Source organism: Fusarium tjaetaba, assembly GCF_013396195.1.
Source record: "Fusarium tjaetaba strain NRRL 66243 chromosome Unknown NRRL66243_c0000002, whole genome shotgun sequence".
In the NCBI taxonomy this organism is placed as follows: domain Eukaryota; kingdom Fungi; phylum Ascomycota; class Sordariomycetes; order Hypocreales; family Nectriaceae; genus Fusarium; species Fusarium tjaetaba.
The window spans coordinates 40,648-56,735 of NW_023501198.1; the positions used below are offsets into that span (position 1 = coordinate 40,648).

A 16,088-nucleotide genomic window follows, 5' to 3' on the forward strand; every position below is an offset into this window, starting at 1 on the left:
CGGTCAGGAGACAAGGAGCTTGGCAGACTAGCAGGTATCATTTGATATTCAGTGGCCTATGTCGAGCGATAGTGACAATGCAGAATGCTCAGTCAAGATGCTTCAAACGGCTGAAACGTTGAGTAGCCGGAGTTGAGGGCACAAAAGGAGCAACAATGCGGAGAAGATGGATACAGTAGGACACGGCACTATTGGAGGTGGATGATAATACCAAGATAATGCCGATTGACTGCGGGAGGCGGGACAGACGCGCCTCGATGCAACGGGCCGATATTGTCTCAAGCTGAGGAGCGGTGTTATTGATGATGGCGATGATGACGGTATGTACTCCGTAAAATATCGTTAAACAGCTACCATGGCAGTAAGTACATAAGTGAGAAATGATAGCCAAGCCTGAAACTTGCACTGTAATTAACTTTGAGAGTGTTTGTTGACGATACCTGATACCCGCAGATGCTCTGAAAACGAAAACAGATGGATCATGATGCAAGGTAACATCGTGAGAGTGACATGGAGCCCCAGCACTCTAACTCTTGCGTCAACCCGTACGTAAGCTGCTGGCCAATCGCAACATCACATCACACAAGATACTCAAGTCACTCCTGAATATTCGCCGTTTTAACGTCGTATTAAGCTCAGGGCGCTCACTTATAGCACACCTCGATGGATTTGAGAACCTGACCTGGCCTGACGTTTCGGATCAAGCTCCCTGGCCTGTGATGGACGCTGCAGGTTGAATGAAACTCGGATCCGAGCCGAAATGATCAAGACTGCAACTCTACGGCTCTACGGCTTTATCAAGCTCAAACAACAAACATCGAGACTGGGTACGAGTTCTGTATGAAGGGTGTTTCAACTGCAGAACAGAGCTTCATCAGTATCATGCAGTTAGTCATCTCTCTCGAGCCTATTATACCAGCCAGCCTTATTAGCCCATCGTCGCGTGCATCGAAGCCATCCAAGAGCTGTAACAACTCCACAGTTCATCAGGATGGCCCCTATTTGTATATGTTTCGTTGCTCGTAGATCGGCTGGTTCTCCGTACAGTACGGAGTAATATGGCTGCTGAAGTTGACTTAGAAACAGCCATGTTCTTGTGTGGTGCCGTTCCTTCAACGCTTCAATTGCGATATATGACTGATAACTTACTATTGATATTCTGGAAACGAACCGTCGAAAAAAGTAATTTCTCGGCCGTGTCCGATTGGCTTTTCGAACCGTAAAAACATTCACATCGTCATCAGTGTCGTACCTAACCTAGCTTCTGCCACTATATTCATAGTCTCCCACTGGATGCCCTTCCTGATTCATTTGATCGCCCGTCTGCACTTTGGCTTTCATGATCATCCCGCCGCTGGGCAAGACGCTATACCCCAGAAGGCCAGGTCTTGTCTGAATCGATTGGGACGAACGACAAAGCTCCACTGGCTTCCAAAGCTAGTCAAGTTGTTCTACGACCGGCCATAGAGGAGAGAGCATGGCGATGTGTAACGAACGACTGGAGTAGGAGCAGGCATCTTCATTAATTTAGATAGTAGCTAGGTAGCGGGTGCTTTTCCTTTTGCGACAGTCAAGTCAATTGCCTCCATTAGCTGATGAGACGGGCTTGTCAATGCCTGCCCGTTCGCTCCAACTTAGAAACCATGCCATGCCATGCCCATCTCCCATGGATACCCACAGCCAAGTAGATGGCACCATTGCTCCACCTCACCGTGGTCCTGGTCTGGCTTTGAATTGGTTCCTGGAAAAGGTTCGCTCGTTTGAGGACGGGTTTAAGCATGTTGTTCAATGGAGGAACCGGCTCTTTGCAGGCGCTGGTAAGTTTCTTCCTATCGCCTGCCATGCAGCACTGTCACAGCAGAATGCGATGATCATCACCATGCATTTTAAGTGCATTGGATGGATGGCTTTGGTTCCCGTCACGAGCCAGAACCAGTGGGAGCTTTGCTGGGCAACCAATGGATCAACCACTTACGACATGGGGCATGTCCAGTAGAAGCTGGATCTCTCAAGCGATACTGAAGTGGGGGAGGCTCCGAGCTCAAGGCTGCGCTGAGGAATTTCCACACTGTATACTTGGATGGATGCAAGCAGTGATTTGTGTGTCTTTGTAAGGCGACCCCAGGAATTAGAGACTGGACAGGACTTTCACTCTGGTGAGAATACCGAGGTGGCTTGCCAGGCCTCATGGCCTTGTCAGAGACTTGGCGTGCTCTTGATGCTCTCCAATCTCTCTGAAAGTGCACTGATGGTGATGAAATGGAGTGCATACAGAGAGGGTCTGTCCCCTGGAGTCCGCTTTGATAACCTCCAGGATGTTGCTGTAAGCATTGGATGGCTACCAGGGTCCAGAGTTCCCTGACCCTCAGTTCAGGTACAATTTGAGTACCGTACGATTTGCTTCGACAGCAATTGCTTTCCAACTTTGAGCGAAGAGAGATTTCCTGAGGCATATCGTTATACGAGGAATTCTAGCTTTCCTATAGAGTATGTCTGTTGATTCAGCGGCTCGTGATGATGGGCAGACAGACTGTGAAACCATCTTCCACTCACCCAATCTGTACATGAACCCGGGTAATAAACGAGAGCCATGGATCTTAATGCAAATGAAAGTGTCCGGGGCTAAAGCGGTAGCAGAGGACCCTGCTAACCAACTCTAGTAGGTAAGGTTTAACCAGAAAGGTACCAGATAAACACTGGGGTTCTCTGCAAAACAAGCGGTACTGTCTGAACCTGACTGGGATGGCTCATTTCATCTCATTTTCTTTTTCTCTTCTTTGGCTTCCAGTGCCAGACCAGTTCCCAACCAGTTCCCATCTGGCTGGCTCCAAAGTGCTCAAGGCACGCCTCTTTTCTGTCTTGTATCCAATCAGCAGCCGCTACACTTTCATTGACGGTATCCCCGGCCGCATCATTTTTTCCCTCTCTCCCAATTGCGTCCATCCGCCGCCGTCTTTAATTCTGCTTCTGTTGTCTGTGAACTCATTCTCTCTCTCCTTTCTAAAACCACAGTCCCCCCCTCTCTGTGATTACTGCTTTGTGCCCGTTCCGGCTTCCAGTCCGTTTATTTAGGGTTTCCTCTACTGTATTTACTCTACCAGGGCTGTTCGTTCCATTCTCATCTTCATTCCCACCCGCTTATCCTGTCCTGTCACATCCATCCCAATTCATCCGCATACCCGCCAGCCGCTTTTGCCTCTCCATTTTCTCTGCCGTTCGAGCATCGACGTATCATCACCTGTGAAGAAGAGGCAACACCATTTCGCCGCCGCGCCAGGATATCACAATCCAAGTTTGTTACTGTCTGCAGAGCTCAAGCGATATTGTGAGGAAAGTTCAGAAGGTTAGTTACCACATCGCAGTTCTCCACGCGATTGCGCCTGTTCATTTCTTTCTCTTCTTCACTTGATCACCTCAATCCCAGAACGGGCAGCATAATGAGGTACCACACGACGATACCTACTGAACTGTACACCCCCTGTTCTCCACCCCCCGGGCTACCTAAAAAGCCCCAACCTTTAGGCCTAGGGGGGCCCCCCTCACCCCCTGGCCCAGGGGAGGAGGCGCGAGAGATTCCGCCCTGGGCTGGGCCTTTTTGGCCTTTTGGCCTTTGCTGGCACGACTCGTGTGTCGTGCCCCAAATTGCAGCATCTCTTCTCCCCCAGTCGTAGTGCACCTTAGTCCCAGTCAGTCCTGGTCCCGGTCCCCAGCTACTGAGCTACGCCAAAAGCTGCTTCTGCATCTCCTTTTCTCTTCCTTCACTCCACCTTTTTACCTTACCTCAACCTTACATCGCCTTCGCCTTCGCTTTCGTCTGCTTTTTCCATCTCATCTCTTCTCTCTTCTCTATACCTTGACAAGTCGGGATCCTTTTCCCCTCGACCAGATTGTCTTTCGTTAGAGCCACGACTTCGAGCGTTGTTAATCACTAACGTCGACGGCTCTAGATTATACCCATTCACACACCCACCTATTTCGCGACCACGACGGCACACGTAAACATCGCGTCGTCGACGTTGTTTAATCAGTCCCAGCATTTCCTATAAACCTTGCGAAAAAAGAAGTAAACAGCACTACCGTCACAATGGGTTGCGGAATGAGCACAGAGGAGAAGGAGGGCAAGGCCCGGAATGAGGAGATTGAGAACCAGCTCAAGCGCGACAAAATGATGCAGCGAAACGAGATCAAGATGCTTCTGCTCGGTATGTTTGCCAATTACTTCGGTCACGCGCCATTCTCTACGCAAACGAGTCGCGAAGACCGTCGATCGGGCCGCTTTCTAACACGCTCACAGGTGCTGGTGAATCTGGAAAGTCCACCATCCTCAAGCAGATGAAGCTCATTCACGAGGGAGGCTACTCGCGCGATGAGCGGGAATCCTTCAAGGAAATCATCTTCAGCAACACCGTTCAGTCAATGCGTGTTATCCTCGAGGCCATGGAGTCTCTCGAGCTTCCTCTCGAGGACCAGCGCATGGAGTACCACGTTCAGACCATCTTCATGCAACCCGCTCAGATCGAAGGCGATGTCCTGCCCCCTGAGGTTGGCAGCGCCATCGAGGCTTTGTGGAAGGATCGTGGTGTGCAAGAATGTTTTAAGCGATCTCGCGAGTACCAGCTTAACGACTCAGCCCGATAGTATGTGTATCTGAGGGGAACAACTACTTTCGTTTACTAACCTTGGATAGCTACTTCGACAACATTGCTCGCATCGCCGCTCCTGATTACATGCCAAACGACCAGGATGTCCTCCGATCTCGTGTCAAGACCACCGGTATTACTGAGACCACATTCATCATCGGTGACCTTACATACAGAATGTTCGACGTCGGTGGTCAAAGATCCGAGCGAAAGAAGTGGATTCACTGCTTCGAGAACGTCACCACCATTCTTTTCCTGGTTGCCATCTCCGAGTACGATCAGCTCCTGTTTGAGGATGAGACTGTCAACCGAATGCAGGAGGCTCTTACTCTCTTCGATTCCATCTGCAACTCAAGGTGGTTCATCAAGACATCGATCATTCTGTTTCTCAACAAGATCGATCGTTTCAAGGAGAAGCTGCCTGTCAGCCCCATGAAGAACTACTTCCCCGACTACGAGGGCGGTGACGACTATGCCGCGGCTTGCGATTACATCCTCAACCGTTTCGTCAGTTTGAACCAACACGAGACCAAGCAGATCTATACCCATTTCACCTGCGCAACCGATACCACTCAGATCCGCTTCGTCATGGCGGCTGTCAACGGTAAGTTACCCCGACTCGAGTGTTGGCCAAATTCCTCCAAATTCACGTATTCTAATAGGCTGCAGATATCATCATCCAAGAGAACCTGCGTCTCTGTGGTCTCATCTAAATGATCTTTTTTTTCTTGCTGTCACAAAACACGAATACCCTCGAACTTAATAACGACACTGCTTAGATGGGCCACGGGGAAATGGCTCACGATTTTTTCTTGTACTCGTCACACCGGAGGAGCGAAGGCGCAAGTCAACAACTGCGTGACTCCTTGGGTCGACGACGGATACTGACGGTCCGGCTCACCCATTACGCCAGATATACTACTAGCTTTGGCTGTGCCCAGGTCGACCTTGGTTCCGTTTCTTTGTAAGGATTTTCCGGTTGATGGATGGGAGTTGAGTTGCCTTGTATCACAAAAACGTCTTTTTAAAGGGAGCAGGAATTTAAGAACGGTGGACCACAGACGATGAAGCCGCGAAGGCCAGTGGTCATGGCCGCCCATGACGTCGGGAAGATATGATTTGCCCGTTCAAGAGCGTGACGGACGAGGCTGGAAGAAGGGGTCATTATTTGCATCTAAACAGTACGGGCGATGGAGGATGGTGGTCATCTACTTTGTTTAATTACGAAACTCTTTCCTACCACTACCACTACCGCCCATGCCTTGTTACCCTCCACACGTTAGCATTGTATTGTTTACTCACTCGTCACTCGGATGCGGTGTTTTCTCGTTTCATTTCAACTATCAAAGTATACTGTAAAATAATGATTTGGCGCGTCTTTCGTCTGAAACAAACTCACCGCCTGTCGCCAAATTCCGCGCCTGCTCATGTCTTGTTTGCTCTTTTCGCTTGCGTTTTGACTCACTTTTCTTTTGGCGTATGTCTTAAAGTCAAGCCCAGTGCCCCGTTTTTGCCCAGAGCAGAGGATGTAAACGCGCGCTACCCACGCACGTTTCCCAACGGGGACACATCCGGATCCATCACCCTACAGAACTATGGAGGTTTTGTCTCTGATGTGAGACATGCGTGGGAGCAGTTGGATGTTTGCTTGTGATGATGTCTTCAAGACCAAGATAAACAAAATCATGTGACTTGACTCAACCTCGTTCACTTTCCTGGGAGGCAGAATACATGAGTGATGGCAAACAGGAAATATTTCACAAAAATCGTACGAAGGGCGGCGATCCAGTTTCTTTCGCTCATATAAAAAATGCATACCCAGCAAATAGTCACATCCTATGGCGGCTCACGTGTTTCATAATCTTGTCTGTTTCAGTTGTCTCAATTTTGTCAGGAAAACTATGCTCCAAGGCTACTCCTAATAGACTAGATCCGACAATCTCGGCATAAAAGCATCCCAGAGCCTTTGATCCATTCTTGCTCGAGATTGGTAATGGTACAGATAGTAGTCAATCTCCATCTAGAGCCAACCCAGGCTGCCTGGCTTCCAAGACTGCTTGAAAGTTGCCATACACAGCACACGCTAGCCTTGCTAGCCAAGCTCTGCCCTTGCTATCGGTTTGTCCTGAATACATGATCATACAAGTTGGTAAAGAAAATAGTTCGGCTGGACTGCACGGATATCGAAGATTGGCGACGTGTATCTTTGAGTCGAACCAGCCGTGCGGTACTGAAAAAGGAAAGATTCGAAAAAATGAAATGGTGGGTGATTATTGCTCGATATGGCGTACACGCTCATAACTATGAGTATGTTGGGCTGGTGCGCATTCTTCTCATCCAGTGGTAATACAATGCGTATTCCAATAGTAGTCTCAAGACAGAGCGTGGCCCGAAATCAGCGGCAAACTCACTTGAGATCACACAATAAGCGAAGGGTTCCAAATTCTGGTCCAAGGGACATCAAAGAGCACTGTGACTTGGTTAGTAGGATCCAGCGAACCATGTGAGTCCACTCACATCACTCGACAACTCTATAGTATGTTGCCTGGTCATTTTATTCTTTCGTATTCTGCGTGTTAGACGCATTGCTGAGGGCCGTCATAGCATTGAGCCTTGCTCAATGGAGGCGTTGTACATCGGCGGCCGCAATGAGCATAGAACCACTCAGTTCTCATATGGCGGGGTGTTTAAGAGAGTCAATGTCATAGGACGTGCTTCGACATTCTCCTCAGAAGATCCCTCCTCTGACGAGGCTTCCTGAGAAGACTGCTCTGAAGAGGAAGACTCGTAGGAAGAGCTGTCTTCGAAAGCGTGCTCCTGGTGGGCATTCTCCTGTGAAGAAGGCTCTTGGGAGAGTGGCTCCTGGGTGTGGTCATCACCAGAAGAGATTTGCTGGGGACCAGCCACCCCAGAAAGCTGGGTCATGAAAGCATCACCGTCAGAAGTGGCAAGGAAGTCATGCAACTCCGCGAGGCGAATGCCGAGCTCCTCGGCAGCCCTCTCTACCTGTGCAAACTTTCGTTCTCCTTGGCTCATAGCAGCGACATTTGAGACAACATTGCCGACCATGTTGTTGGCGGGACCTGGCAGATTCTATCTGCCGGAACCGAGTCCCAGGGCCTGGATCATGTTCATAGCGAACTGGTTGCGCATTTGAGGATCCACGTAGACAGACGCGGCAGCTGCTGGGTTCATAGGGAGGATGCCCTGGGGAAGCGCCAGGGGATTGAGCTGGGCGTATTGAAAAGGCTGGGTTGGCATTCCCGCAGATTGGGGGTGGTACAATGGCGCCGGGGCATAGATGGAGTTCTGGTTGTTCTCTGAAGGAAGTGAGCGTTGGTTTATGATATCGGTGTGGCATGAGAGTCAACTTACCGTGAAAAGTGCAACGAGAACCACTGGCATTGAACCAGCAGTTTGTGCAGCTACCACACATCTGGCCATCGTAGATGATACACTCAGACCAGGGGCCGTGTCCTTTGGAGCAATTCTTGCAAGAACGGCTGACCTGGACTCCAGTGAGATGGGCCAAGAAGGCTTCGACATTGCTACGGCGCTCCATGTTCAGAACCATGTCAGAGCGACGCTGTCGGATGGGTCGTAGGGATGCTTCACCGGCTAGCTTTTTGCCGAGAGTGCTGTCGATCACGATTCTGTTGCCATAGATTTCTAGAGCGACGTCACCAGCTGTCAATGTTCCAGCTGCGTTGTTGGAAGGACCAGAGGACGTAGCAATGGTGCCATGAACCTGAGGATTACGGCGAGCGAGAGCCAGGCCTCCCTCGGCCTGCTCGTCTGGGTGGCTACTATGGTATTGAGTAAGTGTCTGGGCGCAAGTGTGGGAAGCTAAACATACTCATTGGTGTTGTAGCTGCTAAAGCTGCTGAAGGGGGGTTCTTGGGATGAATCACTCGAGTTCCTGATAGTTTCCTGAGAAGAGGAGCGATCACAAGAAGCAGGCGGAGCTCTCTTCTGGCTCGAGCCAGCTTGCTTCGTTCCCTTGGTATCCTTCTTCGCAGCAATACGGTTTGAAGAACGTGTTCCTCCAGTATTGGAGAAGGGGGTGTGTCGGCGCGTAGTGCGCGCAGCCTTCATTTTACCCATTCTGAAGGCAAAGGGCGAGATGCAAATCTCGAGAGTTGCTAAATAATCACAAGGTAGACTTGTACAGACTCCTTGAGAGACCGCCAACTGATGTATGATAAGAGAAGAATATATGAGCAGTGATAGCAGGTAATTTGATATGAGTGCGAATATATTCTTGACAAGGGTTGAAAGAGTAGGTGACAAAAAGAAGAGAGAGAAGAAGAAAAGAGAGAAGCAGGTCGGGGCCAAAAGTAGCAGTGAGCTGTTGGCATAGTGACCCCACTGTTTATCGCGTTTTCCACGTACCGTGCATCTCGCGTTTCAGCACAGTACGCGAGCGGGCGAGATCACTTGTTATAGGCAGGCAGATTCATTTCTCTGACGTAAATTCAATCATTGACGCGTATAGGTCATGCACCGGCACCGCCGATGATTCACTCTCATTCAATTGAAATATCGGTACAAGCTTTGGTCAACATGCGGCTCTACACAGGAGTGTCTCTGCTCAAGTTCACCAAATCGAGGTGTTCAGCTCCTATGAGATTGGTGAACTCGACTCATTGGACTGGAGAAAATCCAAAATATCATACAATAACTCTCTTTACTAAATCTATCCCTCTTCATCATCATTGGTTGGGCATATCGATGCTCTAAACTCGGTTCTATTCAATGTTGCCCAATGGCTTATTCAATGGATGGACGAGTAGATGACCAATTCACGCTTCAATATGCTGTGCATGCGATCTAGTTCTGAGACTCTATTGCCTAGCACCAGCTGCCTGTTCCCAAATTCCATCTCCTCGTCCCTCGGTGATTTCCTTCCACTGCATCGCAAACTCCATCAACCCTCCCTGGCCACCCATGCTTGCATCTACTACCTCTTTTGGTAGCTTGTGCGCTGAGTATTGTGGGCTACTAAAGTTGTACGCAGCTGGGTCATCCTTTTCTATTATCCGGAATTCAGGGCTCATCTCAGGTCGGTACTCAATATCGTCATCCTCGTCCTCGCCCTCTGTGACTGTGTCATCGCCGCTGACATCCGCACTGGCCTCATTACTTGAGGTTCCATAGAGGGGGTTCTTGACATCCATCTCAAGAAGCTCTTGCCAGCCAAAAAGTAGACTGTCTGTTCGAGGAGCCCATGGGTTGATATCCATTAACCTGACTTTCCCAAGTCCATCTTTCTCAAAGGAGTTCTCGGGAATATAAACATCAAAGACGAAGCTGGCGTCAGGAAATGTGAACCTCAGTTTCTCTCGGAAGAATGTCTTGATCTTACGCCACAGCTGAGGTCGAATCTGCTCTAAGAAATCATAATGATTGAGATCTCGCTGTGTGATACCAATGAGAGTTCTATGCTTGACGAAACATCGAAATTCGAGGGCCACATGAGGGGTGAAGAATGGTCTCAGAACAAGAATGGGCGCATATGGCTTGGTCGGAGGTCTCGGAGTGCAGTCGTCAAAGGCGTGATCGAGATCGTGAGAAACAAAAGAAGATGACTTGAGGAGTAGGTAGATGTCGTTTGGAGTCGTGCACTTGAGTGTGTTTTGGTGAGGCGAAATCCACTTGGCATCCTTTGGTGAAGACCAGTTCAACTTGGGCGCAACTGAGCCACCTAATTCCGCAATCTTCTCTTTGATGAGATTGTGAGTCTCCGGGAATCTCTGGTTAGGAGGAAGCCTCTCGTGTTCGTCATCCTCGTCATCTGACGAGTCAGGATCCCTAACTTGAGGCCTTGCAGATGTATTGGATGATGCATGCCATTCTTCTTCAGGCTCGTCTTGATTCTCATCATCATCATCATCTGCAAGAACTATACCGTCTTCGTGGAGATACTCGACGAATGAAGGCGGCAGTGGTATTATGCGAGATTTGAGACACGAGCTTCGGTATTTGGGAAACCAGGAGTCGTAGGAGCAGTTTTGGATGTGATCTTTGGTGACTGGTGGGAAAACGAGCTCAGGCGCATCGCCTTGGCTGTCAGCTTCAGCTGAAGCGGGAACGTGAGGCATCTTGGGTGTTAACCAAGGTCTTAAATCAAAGACTTATAGTATGAGAAGTCCTCGGTATCCAATTTTTATGTTACTTATGTGAAAAGATCAAAAAGTGATGGACTATGCTGTCGACGTTCAAATGTTGACTCACTTACAAATTATCCAAATATTCCATGCCCCTCCATGATGGAGGGGCGATAATTGCTTATCTTATCTTCCGAGAGAGGTAGGCGGTCAAGATTTAGCTGGAGCGACAGCGGCAGAGAAGGGTCCTACATACATCATATCCACCTTGCATGTTGCTGTCGCATCCGTCACAGATCTCAATTGTCCATGACATTATCTGCGCGCCAACCTATACCAACAATCCTTTCAACGATTCAAAACACAACACTTTGCCTACTCTATAATGTCTGATAACGTTGGTCTCAACACTCCCCGAGGCAGTGGCACCTCGGGCTACGTCCAACGCAACCTTGCCCAGATCAAGCCTCGCGACTACGGTGCTCCTTATCCCAAAGACCTCGATAGCTTGCGACACAAGCAACGCCAGCCAGATAAGGGAATCCTGGAGCATGATCGCAAGCGTGAGGTCGAAGTTAAGGTCTTTGACTTGAGGGACAAGCTTGAAGAAGAAGAGTACAGATTTGAATACATCCAATTGCAAAGCTGGCTGTGCTAACATGATCAAGGGTCGACGAAGATGAGATCGATAGGCGATGCGACGAGCTCCGACAAAAACTCCTTGCCGAGATGAATTCTGGGAGGAGAGGCGGTCAAAGAAAGACATTCAAGCAACACCAGGTTCACGAGATGGCCGATGCCAAGATCAAGGAGAGCGAACGACTACGGAAAGCATTGAAGATCAGCGCAGACTATGAAGAGGGAGGTCATTGGAAGCGGCAAGAAGAGAGGCTGCGCAGTGCTTTGGAGAAGGAAGAGGAGCAGGGTGAAGGTGACGACGATAGGAAAAGTGAGCCAAGAGACTAGGCCGACCACCCAACTCAAACCACATCGGCCACTATGTTCTCGGAACTTGCGTTTTGAGGGGGGACGCAGAGCTTTCGGTATTTGCACAATTGTCAAGCCTCTGGCGGCCTCTCACCCTTCGCCAGGAATCGGCCATTGTTATTCAAGTCATCCATCCATTGAAAATGTGGACAGAGCGGATAACTATAGCATCGGTTTCTGGGTGGTTTTACTGTCGTATTTCTGTTCATTTTCAAGCGGCGCATGGCGTTTGGGTATTGGGACTGACTGACCCAAGTTGCATTGTCTAGGGTAGGGTATTTAATATTGACTCGACGTTTTGTTCCTCTAAAAACGACTCATACATGGTTGCTGGGTTCTGTATTCTGTTGTGTAGGTATCTATCAAAGTGATTCTGGGGATTCTTATTACGATTACTTTGCTTTGTCTGTCCTTGACTCTGTGAACGATAACGAAAACATGAATATCAGCTGGTTGATCTAGCCACTCACTGAAGACACTCAACAATACCGTCCTTCATCCGACACTGGTCAAATTATGATCATGATCCTTGAATCTAATGGATTACGAAATGTTTATGAACCGAATTATATTATTGTGTAGCTTTTGTATATAGACCGTTTTCATCAAGAGTTCGGTTGGTCGTTAGGTATCGCCTTGTAAGTTGCGACGTGGCTTGGCATATGCTCATGCTACAAAGACCCGCTTTAGCTTGAGCTTCCTTGAACCTCACACGTCACTTAAACCACCAACGACAGTACCAGAGACGGACAAGATTCAGGAGATCGACAACAAAACAAAAATACGACCATGGCGCGACTCTCGCATTCTACCGTACATCCAATCAACAAAAGCGCAATCGATATTGCATTAGCAGAGCTGGGGAACCTACTGCTGCGACTACAAAAGACCGTTCTTCATACAGATAGCGACCGCGAACGACGACTGCGATCGAGCGAATTCGAAAGAGCACGAGTAGCATCCGTAAGGGCGCCTGTACCGGATTCTACATTCATATAAACTAACTCTGAACTATAGAACCTCGAATACGCACGAAACTCTCTGACGAAACTAGAACACGATGCACTGGGCATTAAAGCGCCAGGTCGGAGGGCTGAGGTGCAAAGTGACCTGAATGGGAAGAGAGAGCTTCTAGAACTGCTACTGGATCGGTTAGAAGACTTGAGACAAGTAAGAAATGTGTTACGGGACAAGGCAAAGAATCGAAACTGACATCACGACAGGTGGCAATTGAGGAGGATGAAGATGATGAGAGTACCGACGGAGAAGATATCCTCTCAGAAATAATACCTACGCCGAGCGATAGCATGGTCGATTCCATATCAACAGGACAACCCACCGAAAGCTCAGGGCAAGATGATGATGTCGAGTCAGATCCCCCCGAGGCAACAACGATACCAGTGACAACAGCCACAGTACCAGCGCCAGCATCAACAACCCCCCCTGACACGTCTACGACATCGCAAGAGCACAAACAACAACCCACGCAAACAACGCAGAACCTAAGATCAAGAGGCCCACCTTCATCTCCATCACCGCCTGCCCATTCAACAGCACGCGCGGCGCTTTTCGCCAATCGAGGCAAACCCTCTACTCCCCAAACATCAACAGCAACAGCTGAAGCCTTACTTGACCATCAACGACACGAACAGGAAGCCCTCTCAGAATCGATTCTTCAGATGGCGAGTGCTCTAAAGTCAAGCTCACAACGTTTCTCAACCACTCTCGAGGCAGACAAGGACGTAGTGGCGCGTGCAGGTGAGGGAATGGATAAGACAGAACAGAGCATGGAGGCGGCGAAGGGGCGAATGGGTATGCTCAAGAGGATGACAGAAGGAAAGGGATACTTTGGGAGACTACTGCTATATGCATATATCGCTTTGCTTGCTGTGGCATGCATACTCGTGGTCTTTGTTTTACCCAAGTTGAGGTTCTGAAGCTGAAACAACAAGGAAACTGGCAATAACACCTCGGTTTATGTACAAATGAGTAAATTATAAGCCACTATGAGCATTAATGTGTAATTAGCTACCGTTCCATATACGCCAAGCATACTGAGCGATTGTCCGCCAGTTTCCCAAGATATGCGCGTCCCAATCATATGCTGCTCCAACCGATAGTAACCTTATGCCCCCTAGCAATTGAGGTTGAGATTCTTCATCGATAACCCGAGACCTGGCGCACTCGTTCCTATCATATCTAGCAAGATAGTAAGCCTGTAATATCCGTAACCATCAGATGAACTCCAACTAAAGAGACTCTCGGGTCTCGAATTCAAAGGAGATTCCCATTTCACCCACAACACCAGGAACCACGGCGACATCCTCATCTACTGCATGTGAGAGTTCTTCCTCATCAATAGAAGAGGCTGGAGTAGCAAGAGCAATCTTGGTCTCTGCACAATCCATAAAGACATCAGTCGAGTTGTCTGCTTCCTCAACCTTTTCAGACTCAGGAGGTGATTCGGCTTTCCTTTCGCTATCAATGGTCTCAGAGTTAGTGATAGTTGCCTTTTCGTCTTGAGAATACTCAAACTCAGAAGGTGGAATCTTTTCCCTGCAGTCCCGAGAGGCCCCCAAGACGGAGCAGGATTCGTTTTCTTCTGTAGGCTTCACAGCATCAGGAGGAGAAGCCATTTCATTGTCGTCTCCAAGCTCCTTCGGATCTGTGCCAGATTCTTCCGCCGGAGCGCGAGGGGAATCGGGAGGTGAAACCATCACTTCATCCTCGTCTTCTTCAAGGGCTCTTGGGCCATCATCAGACTCAGGTTCAGCCGAATCAGTCTTAAGCTCCTCTTCCTTAGGTGGAGGCCACGGTAATCCACGAATCGAAGCATTGATATTTCGACAATACTCGATGTCGTGCTTCAGACGCCTCCCAATGGGTTTTCCCCTGGACTGAATATTATTAGTAAATCATCTTCATGAATAGCAATTGGCTTGAGACACACCGGAGGCTCGTACTGAAAATACGAACTGGGCATTGTTTGGGCTAGTGACACACGATCTTCCCAAGCGATCCCAGTCTTCTTTTTGAAGAACTCCATAAACAGATCCATCTCCGCCCTCCATTTACCCTCGTGAGGACTAGGGCGGTGATACATGGGCTGCGAGCTACCCTTTTGCTTCAGGAATTTTGCAGTGAACCAGTACAAGTGAGGTCTGGCGTTGGACTCCCACAACTGTCTAGTGTTAGTATCAAGACACGTGAGATGAGAAGTCTTACTTACGCAAAGAGAGTACTTCTGTCCGAACTCGCCCGTGAACTCATTATCTCGAGTGATGTCGACCTGGTAGACAAAGTTGAGGCGGTCTCGATAGAGGTGGAAGCGGTCTAGTAGAGCTTTAGTTTTCATAAATCAGCAGAACTGCGAACAACATACTTGTGTCAACAAATTTCTCTGCGTTCCTTCTACCCTTCTCGACCCGAGCCTTTTCTCTCTTTTTTGCGTTTTCCTTTGCGATGAGACTTCTCATGGAATAGTCCGCTTCAGGCAATTTCTTGTTCTTGACTGTCGAGTACTCGAACCAGTCACAATGAACGATGTGAATGCCCTTTCCAAGTTTTAATGCCTTTCTGACTATAAAGTTATAAGTAGTTGTCGAGGTAAGAGAGTATGAAACAAAGATTAGTACCTTTGGGAAGTTTCTTGTCGAACTGTTCCTTGGTGCAGAGGAGATGAGTGACAGTCTCGTCAAAGTCGTCGATAAAGACGCCTTTGCGAAGTGAGATCCATCGCTTCAGGTTTTCCACTGTCAACTGACCAGGAAGCGGCCCTGCAGCTGCAATTATACGGTTCTTGAAGATCTGAGCAACCATGTCTGCTGGAATTCATGTAATGCTGATAAATTGTCGACGAGCTGAAGGACGAGGACCGATCAATGCTATACTTGGGTCTAGGATGCAGAAGTCCAATGTGAAAAAGGAGGGAAACTGAAGAAGGAAGAACAGAATAAGATTGGTAGGCGAAGGTGAAGATATCCTGTGGCAAGAGGTGAAGATGTTATTGCTGATCAGGACCAAAAGTGAAAGATGATGACTTTAGACTAGAGATGGTAGTATCAGTCTGAGATCCTCTTTTATAACAAAGACTGACGGCCTCGTTATAAGATAGGATAAAGAGTGAGATTGTAGGAAGAGGTTTTAAAAAAAGAGAAGTTAATGTAAAAGCCCAAGATCAGGACTTGTTGTGAGAAGAGATGAACATGCGAGACTCTGAGCCTAAGTGCATGTTTGATAGCGCCTTGTGCTATTAGAGGGAGAGTGTATAGAATGGAATGATAATATCTATGCCTCAGAAAAGGGTTACCACGAAAGAATTATTATGAGGACCACCTTAAAAAGGGGACACTTT

The 16,088-nt window shown here is 48.5% G+C and overlaps 8 protein-coding genes across 8 annotated transcripts; 4 read left to right on the plus strand and 4 right to left on the minus strand.

Moving 5' to 3' along the window:
• Nucleotides 1–1,648: 1,648 nt before the first annotated feature.
• FTJAE_29 (uncharacterized protein) lies at nt 1,649–1,996 on the plus strand (the record flags this gene model as incomplete). Its single annotated transcript, XM_037349140.1, has 1 exon — nt 1,649–1,996. The coding sequence occupies one exon, from the start codon at nt 1,649–1,651 to the stop codon at nt 1,994–1,996; it is 348 nt and encodes a 115-aa protein (XP_037212819.1).
• A 2,088-nt stretch (nt 1,997–4,084) lies between these two features.
• Nucleotides 4,085–5,353, plus strand: FTJAE_30 (guanine nucleotide-binding subunit alpha; the record flags this gene model as incomplete). Its single annotated transcript, XM_037349250.1, has 4 exons — nt 4,085–4,202; nt 4,295–4,637; nt 4,688–5,244; nt 5,310–5,353. 4 exons carry the CDS (start codon nt 4,085–4,087, stop codon nt 5,351–5,353), a joined length of 1,062 nt encoding a protein of 353 aa, XP_037212820.1.
• Nucleotides 5,354–7,304: 1,951 nt separating this feature from the next.
• On the minus strand, nt 7,305–7,709 carry FTJAE_31 (uncharacterized protein; the record flags this gene model as incomplete). Its single annotated transcript, XM_037349360.1, has 1 exon — nt 7,305–7,709. The coding sequence occupies one exon, from the start codon at nt 7,707–7,709 to the stop codon at nt 7,305–7,307; it is 405 nt and encodes a 134-aa protein (XP_037212821.1).
• Nucleotides 7,710–7,733: 24 nt separating this feature from the next.
• On the minus strand, nt 7,734–8,744 carry FTJAE_32 (uncharacterized protein; the record flags this gene model as incomplete). The annotated part of the gene is made up of 3 exons (XM_037349471.1): nt 7,734–7,960; nt 8,016–8,446; nt 8,497–8,744. 3 exons carry the CDS (start codon nt 8,742–8,744, stop codon nt 7,734–7,736), a joined length of 906 nt encoding a protein of 301 aa, XP_037212822.1.
• Nucleotides 8,745–9,484: 740 nt separating this feature from the next.
• FTJAE_33 (cell division cycle) lies at nt 9,485–10,741 on the minus strand (the record flags this gene model as incomplete). Its single annotated transcript, XM_037349581.1, has 1 exon — nt 9,485–10,741. One exon carries the CDS (start codon nt 10,739–10,741, stop codon nt 9,485–9,487), a length of 1,257 nt encoding a protein of 418 aa, XP_037212823.1.
• Nucleotides 10,742–11,132: 391 nt separating this feature from the next.
• On the plus strand, nt 11,133–11,713 carry FTJAE_34 (pre-mRNA-splicing factor CWC21; the record flags this gene model as incomplete). The annotated part of the gene is made up of 2 exons (XM_037349692.1): nt 11,133–11,362; nt 11,416–11,713. The coding sequence occupies 2 exons, from the start codon at nt 11,133–11,135 to the stop codon at nt 11,711–11,713; spliced, it is 528 nt and encodes a 175-aa protein (XP_037212824.1).
• An 810-nt stretch (nt 11,714–12,523) lies between these two features.
• On the plus strand, nt 12,524–13,671 carry FTJAE_35 (uncharacterized protein; the record flags this gene model as incomplete). The annotated part of the gene is made up of 3 exons (XM_037349803.1): nt 12,524–12,697; nt 12,752–12,904; nt 12,958–13,671. 3 exons carry the CDS (start codon nt 12,524–12,526, stop codon nt 13,669–13,671), a joined length of 1,041 nt encoding a protein of 346 aa, XP_037212825.1.
• A 312-nt stretch (nt 13,672–13,983) lies between these two features.
• On the minus strand, nt 13,984–15,553 carry FTJAE_36 (uncharacterized protein; the record flags this gene model as incomplete). The annotated part of the gene is made up of 5 exons (XM_037349914.1): nt 13,984–14,631; nt 14,685–14,915; nt 14,964–15,067; nt 15,117–15,314; nt 15,370–15,553. 5 exons carry the CDS (start codon nt 15,551–15,553, stop codon nt 13,984–13,986), a joined length of 1,365 nt encoding a protein of 454 aa, XP_037212826.1.
• Nucleotides 15,554–16,088: the final 535 nt, after the last annotated feature.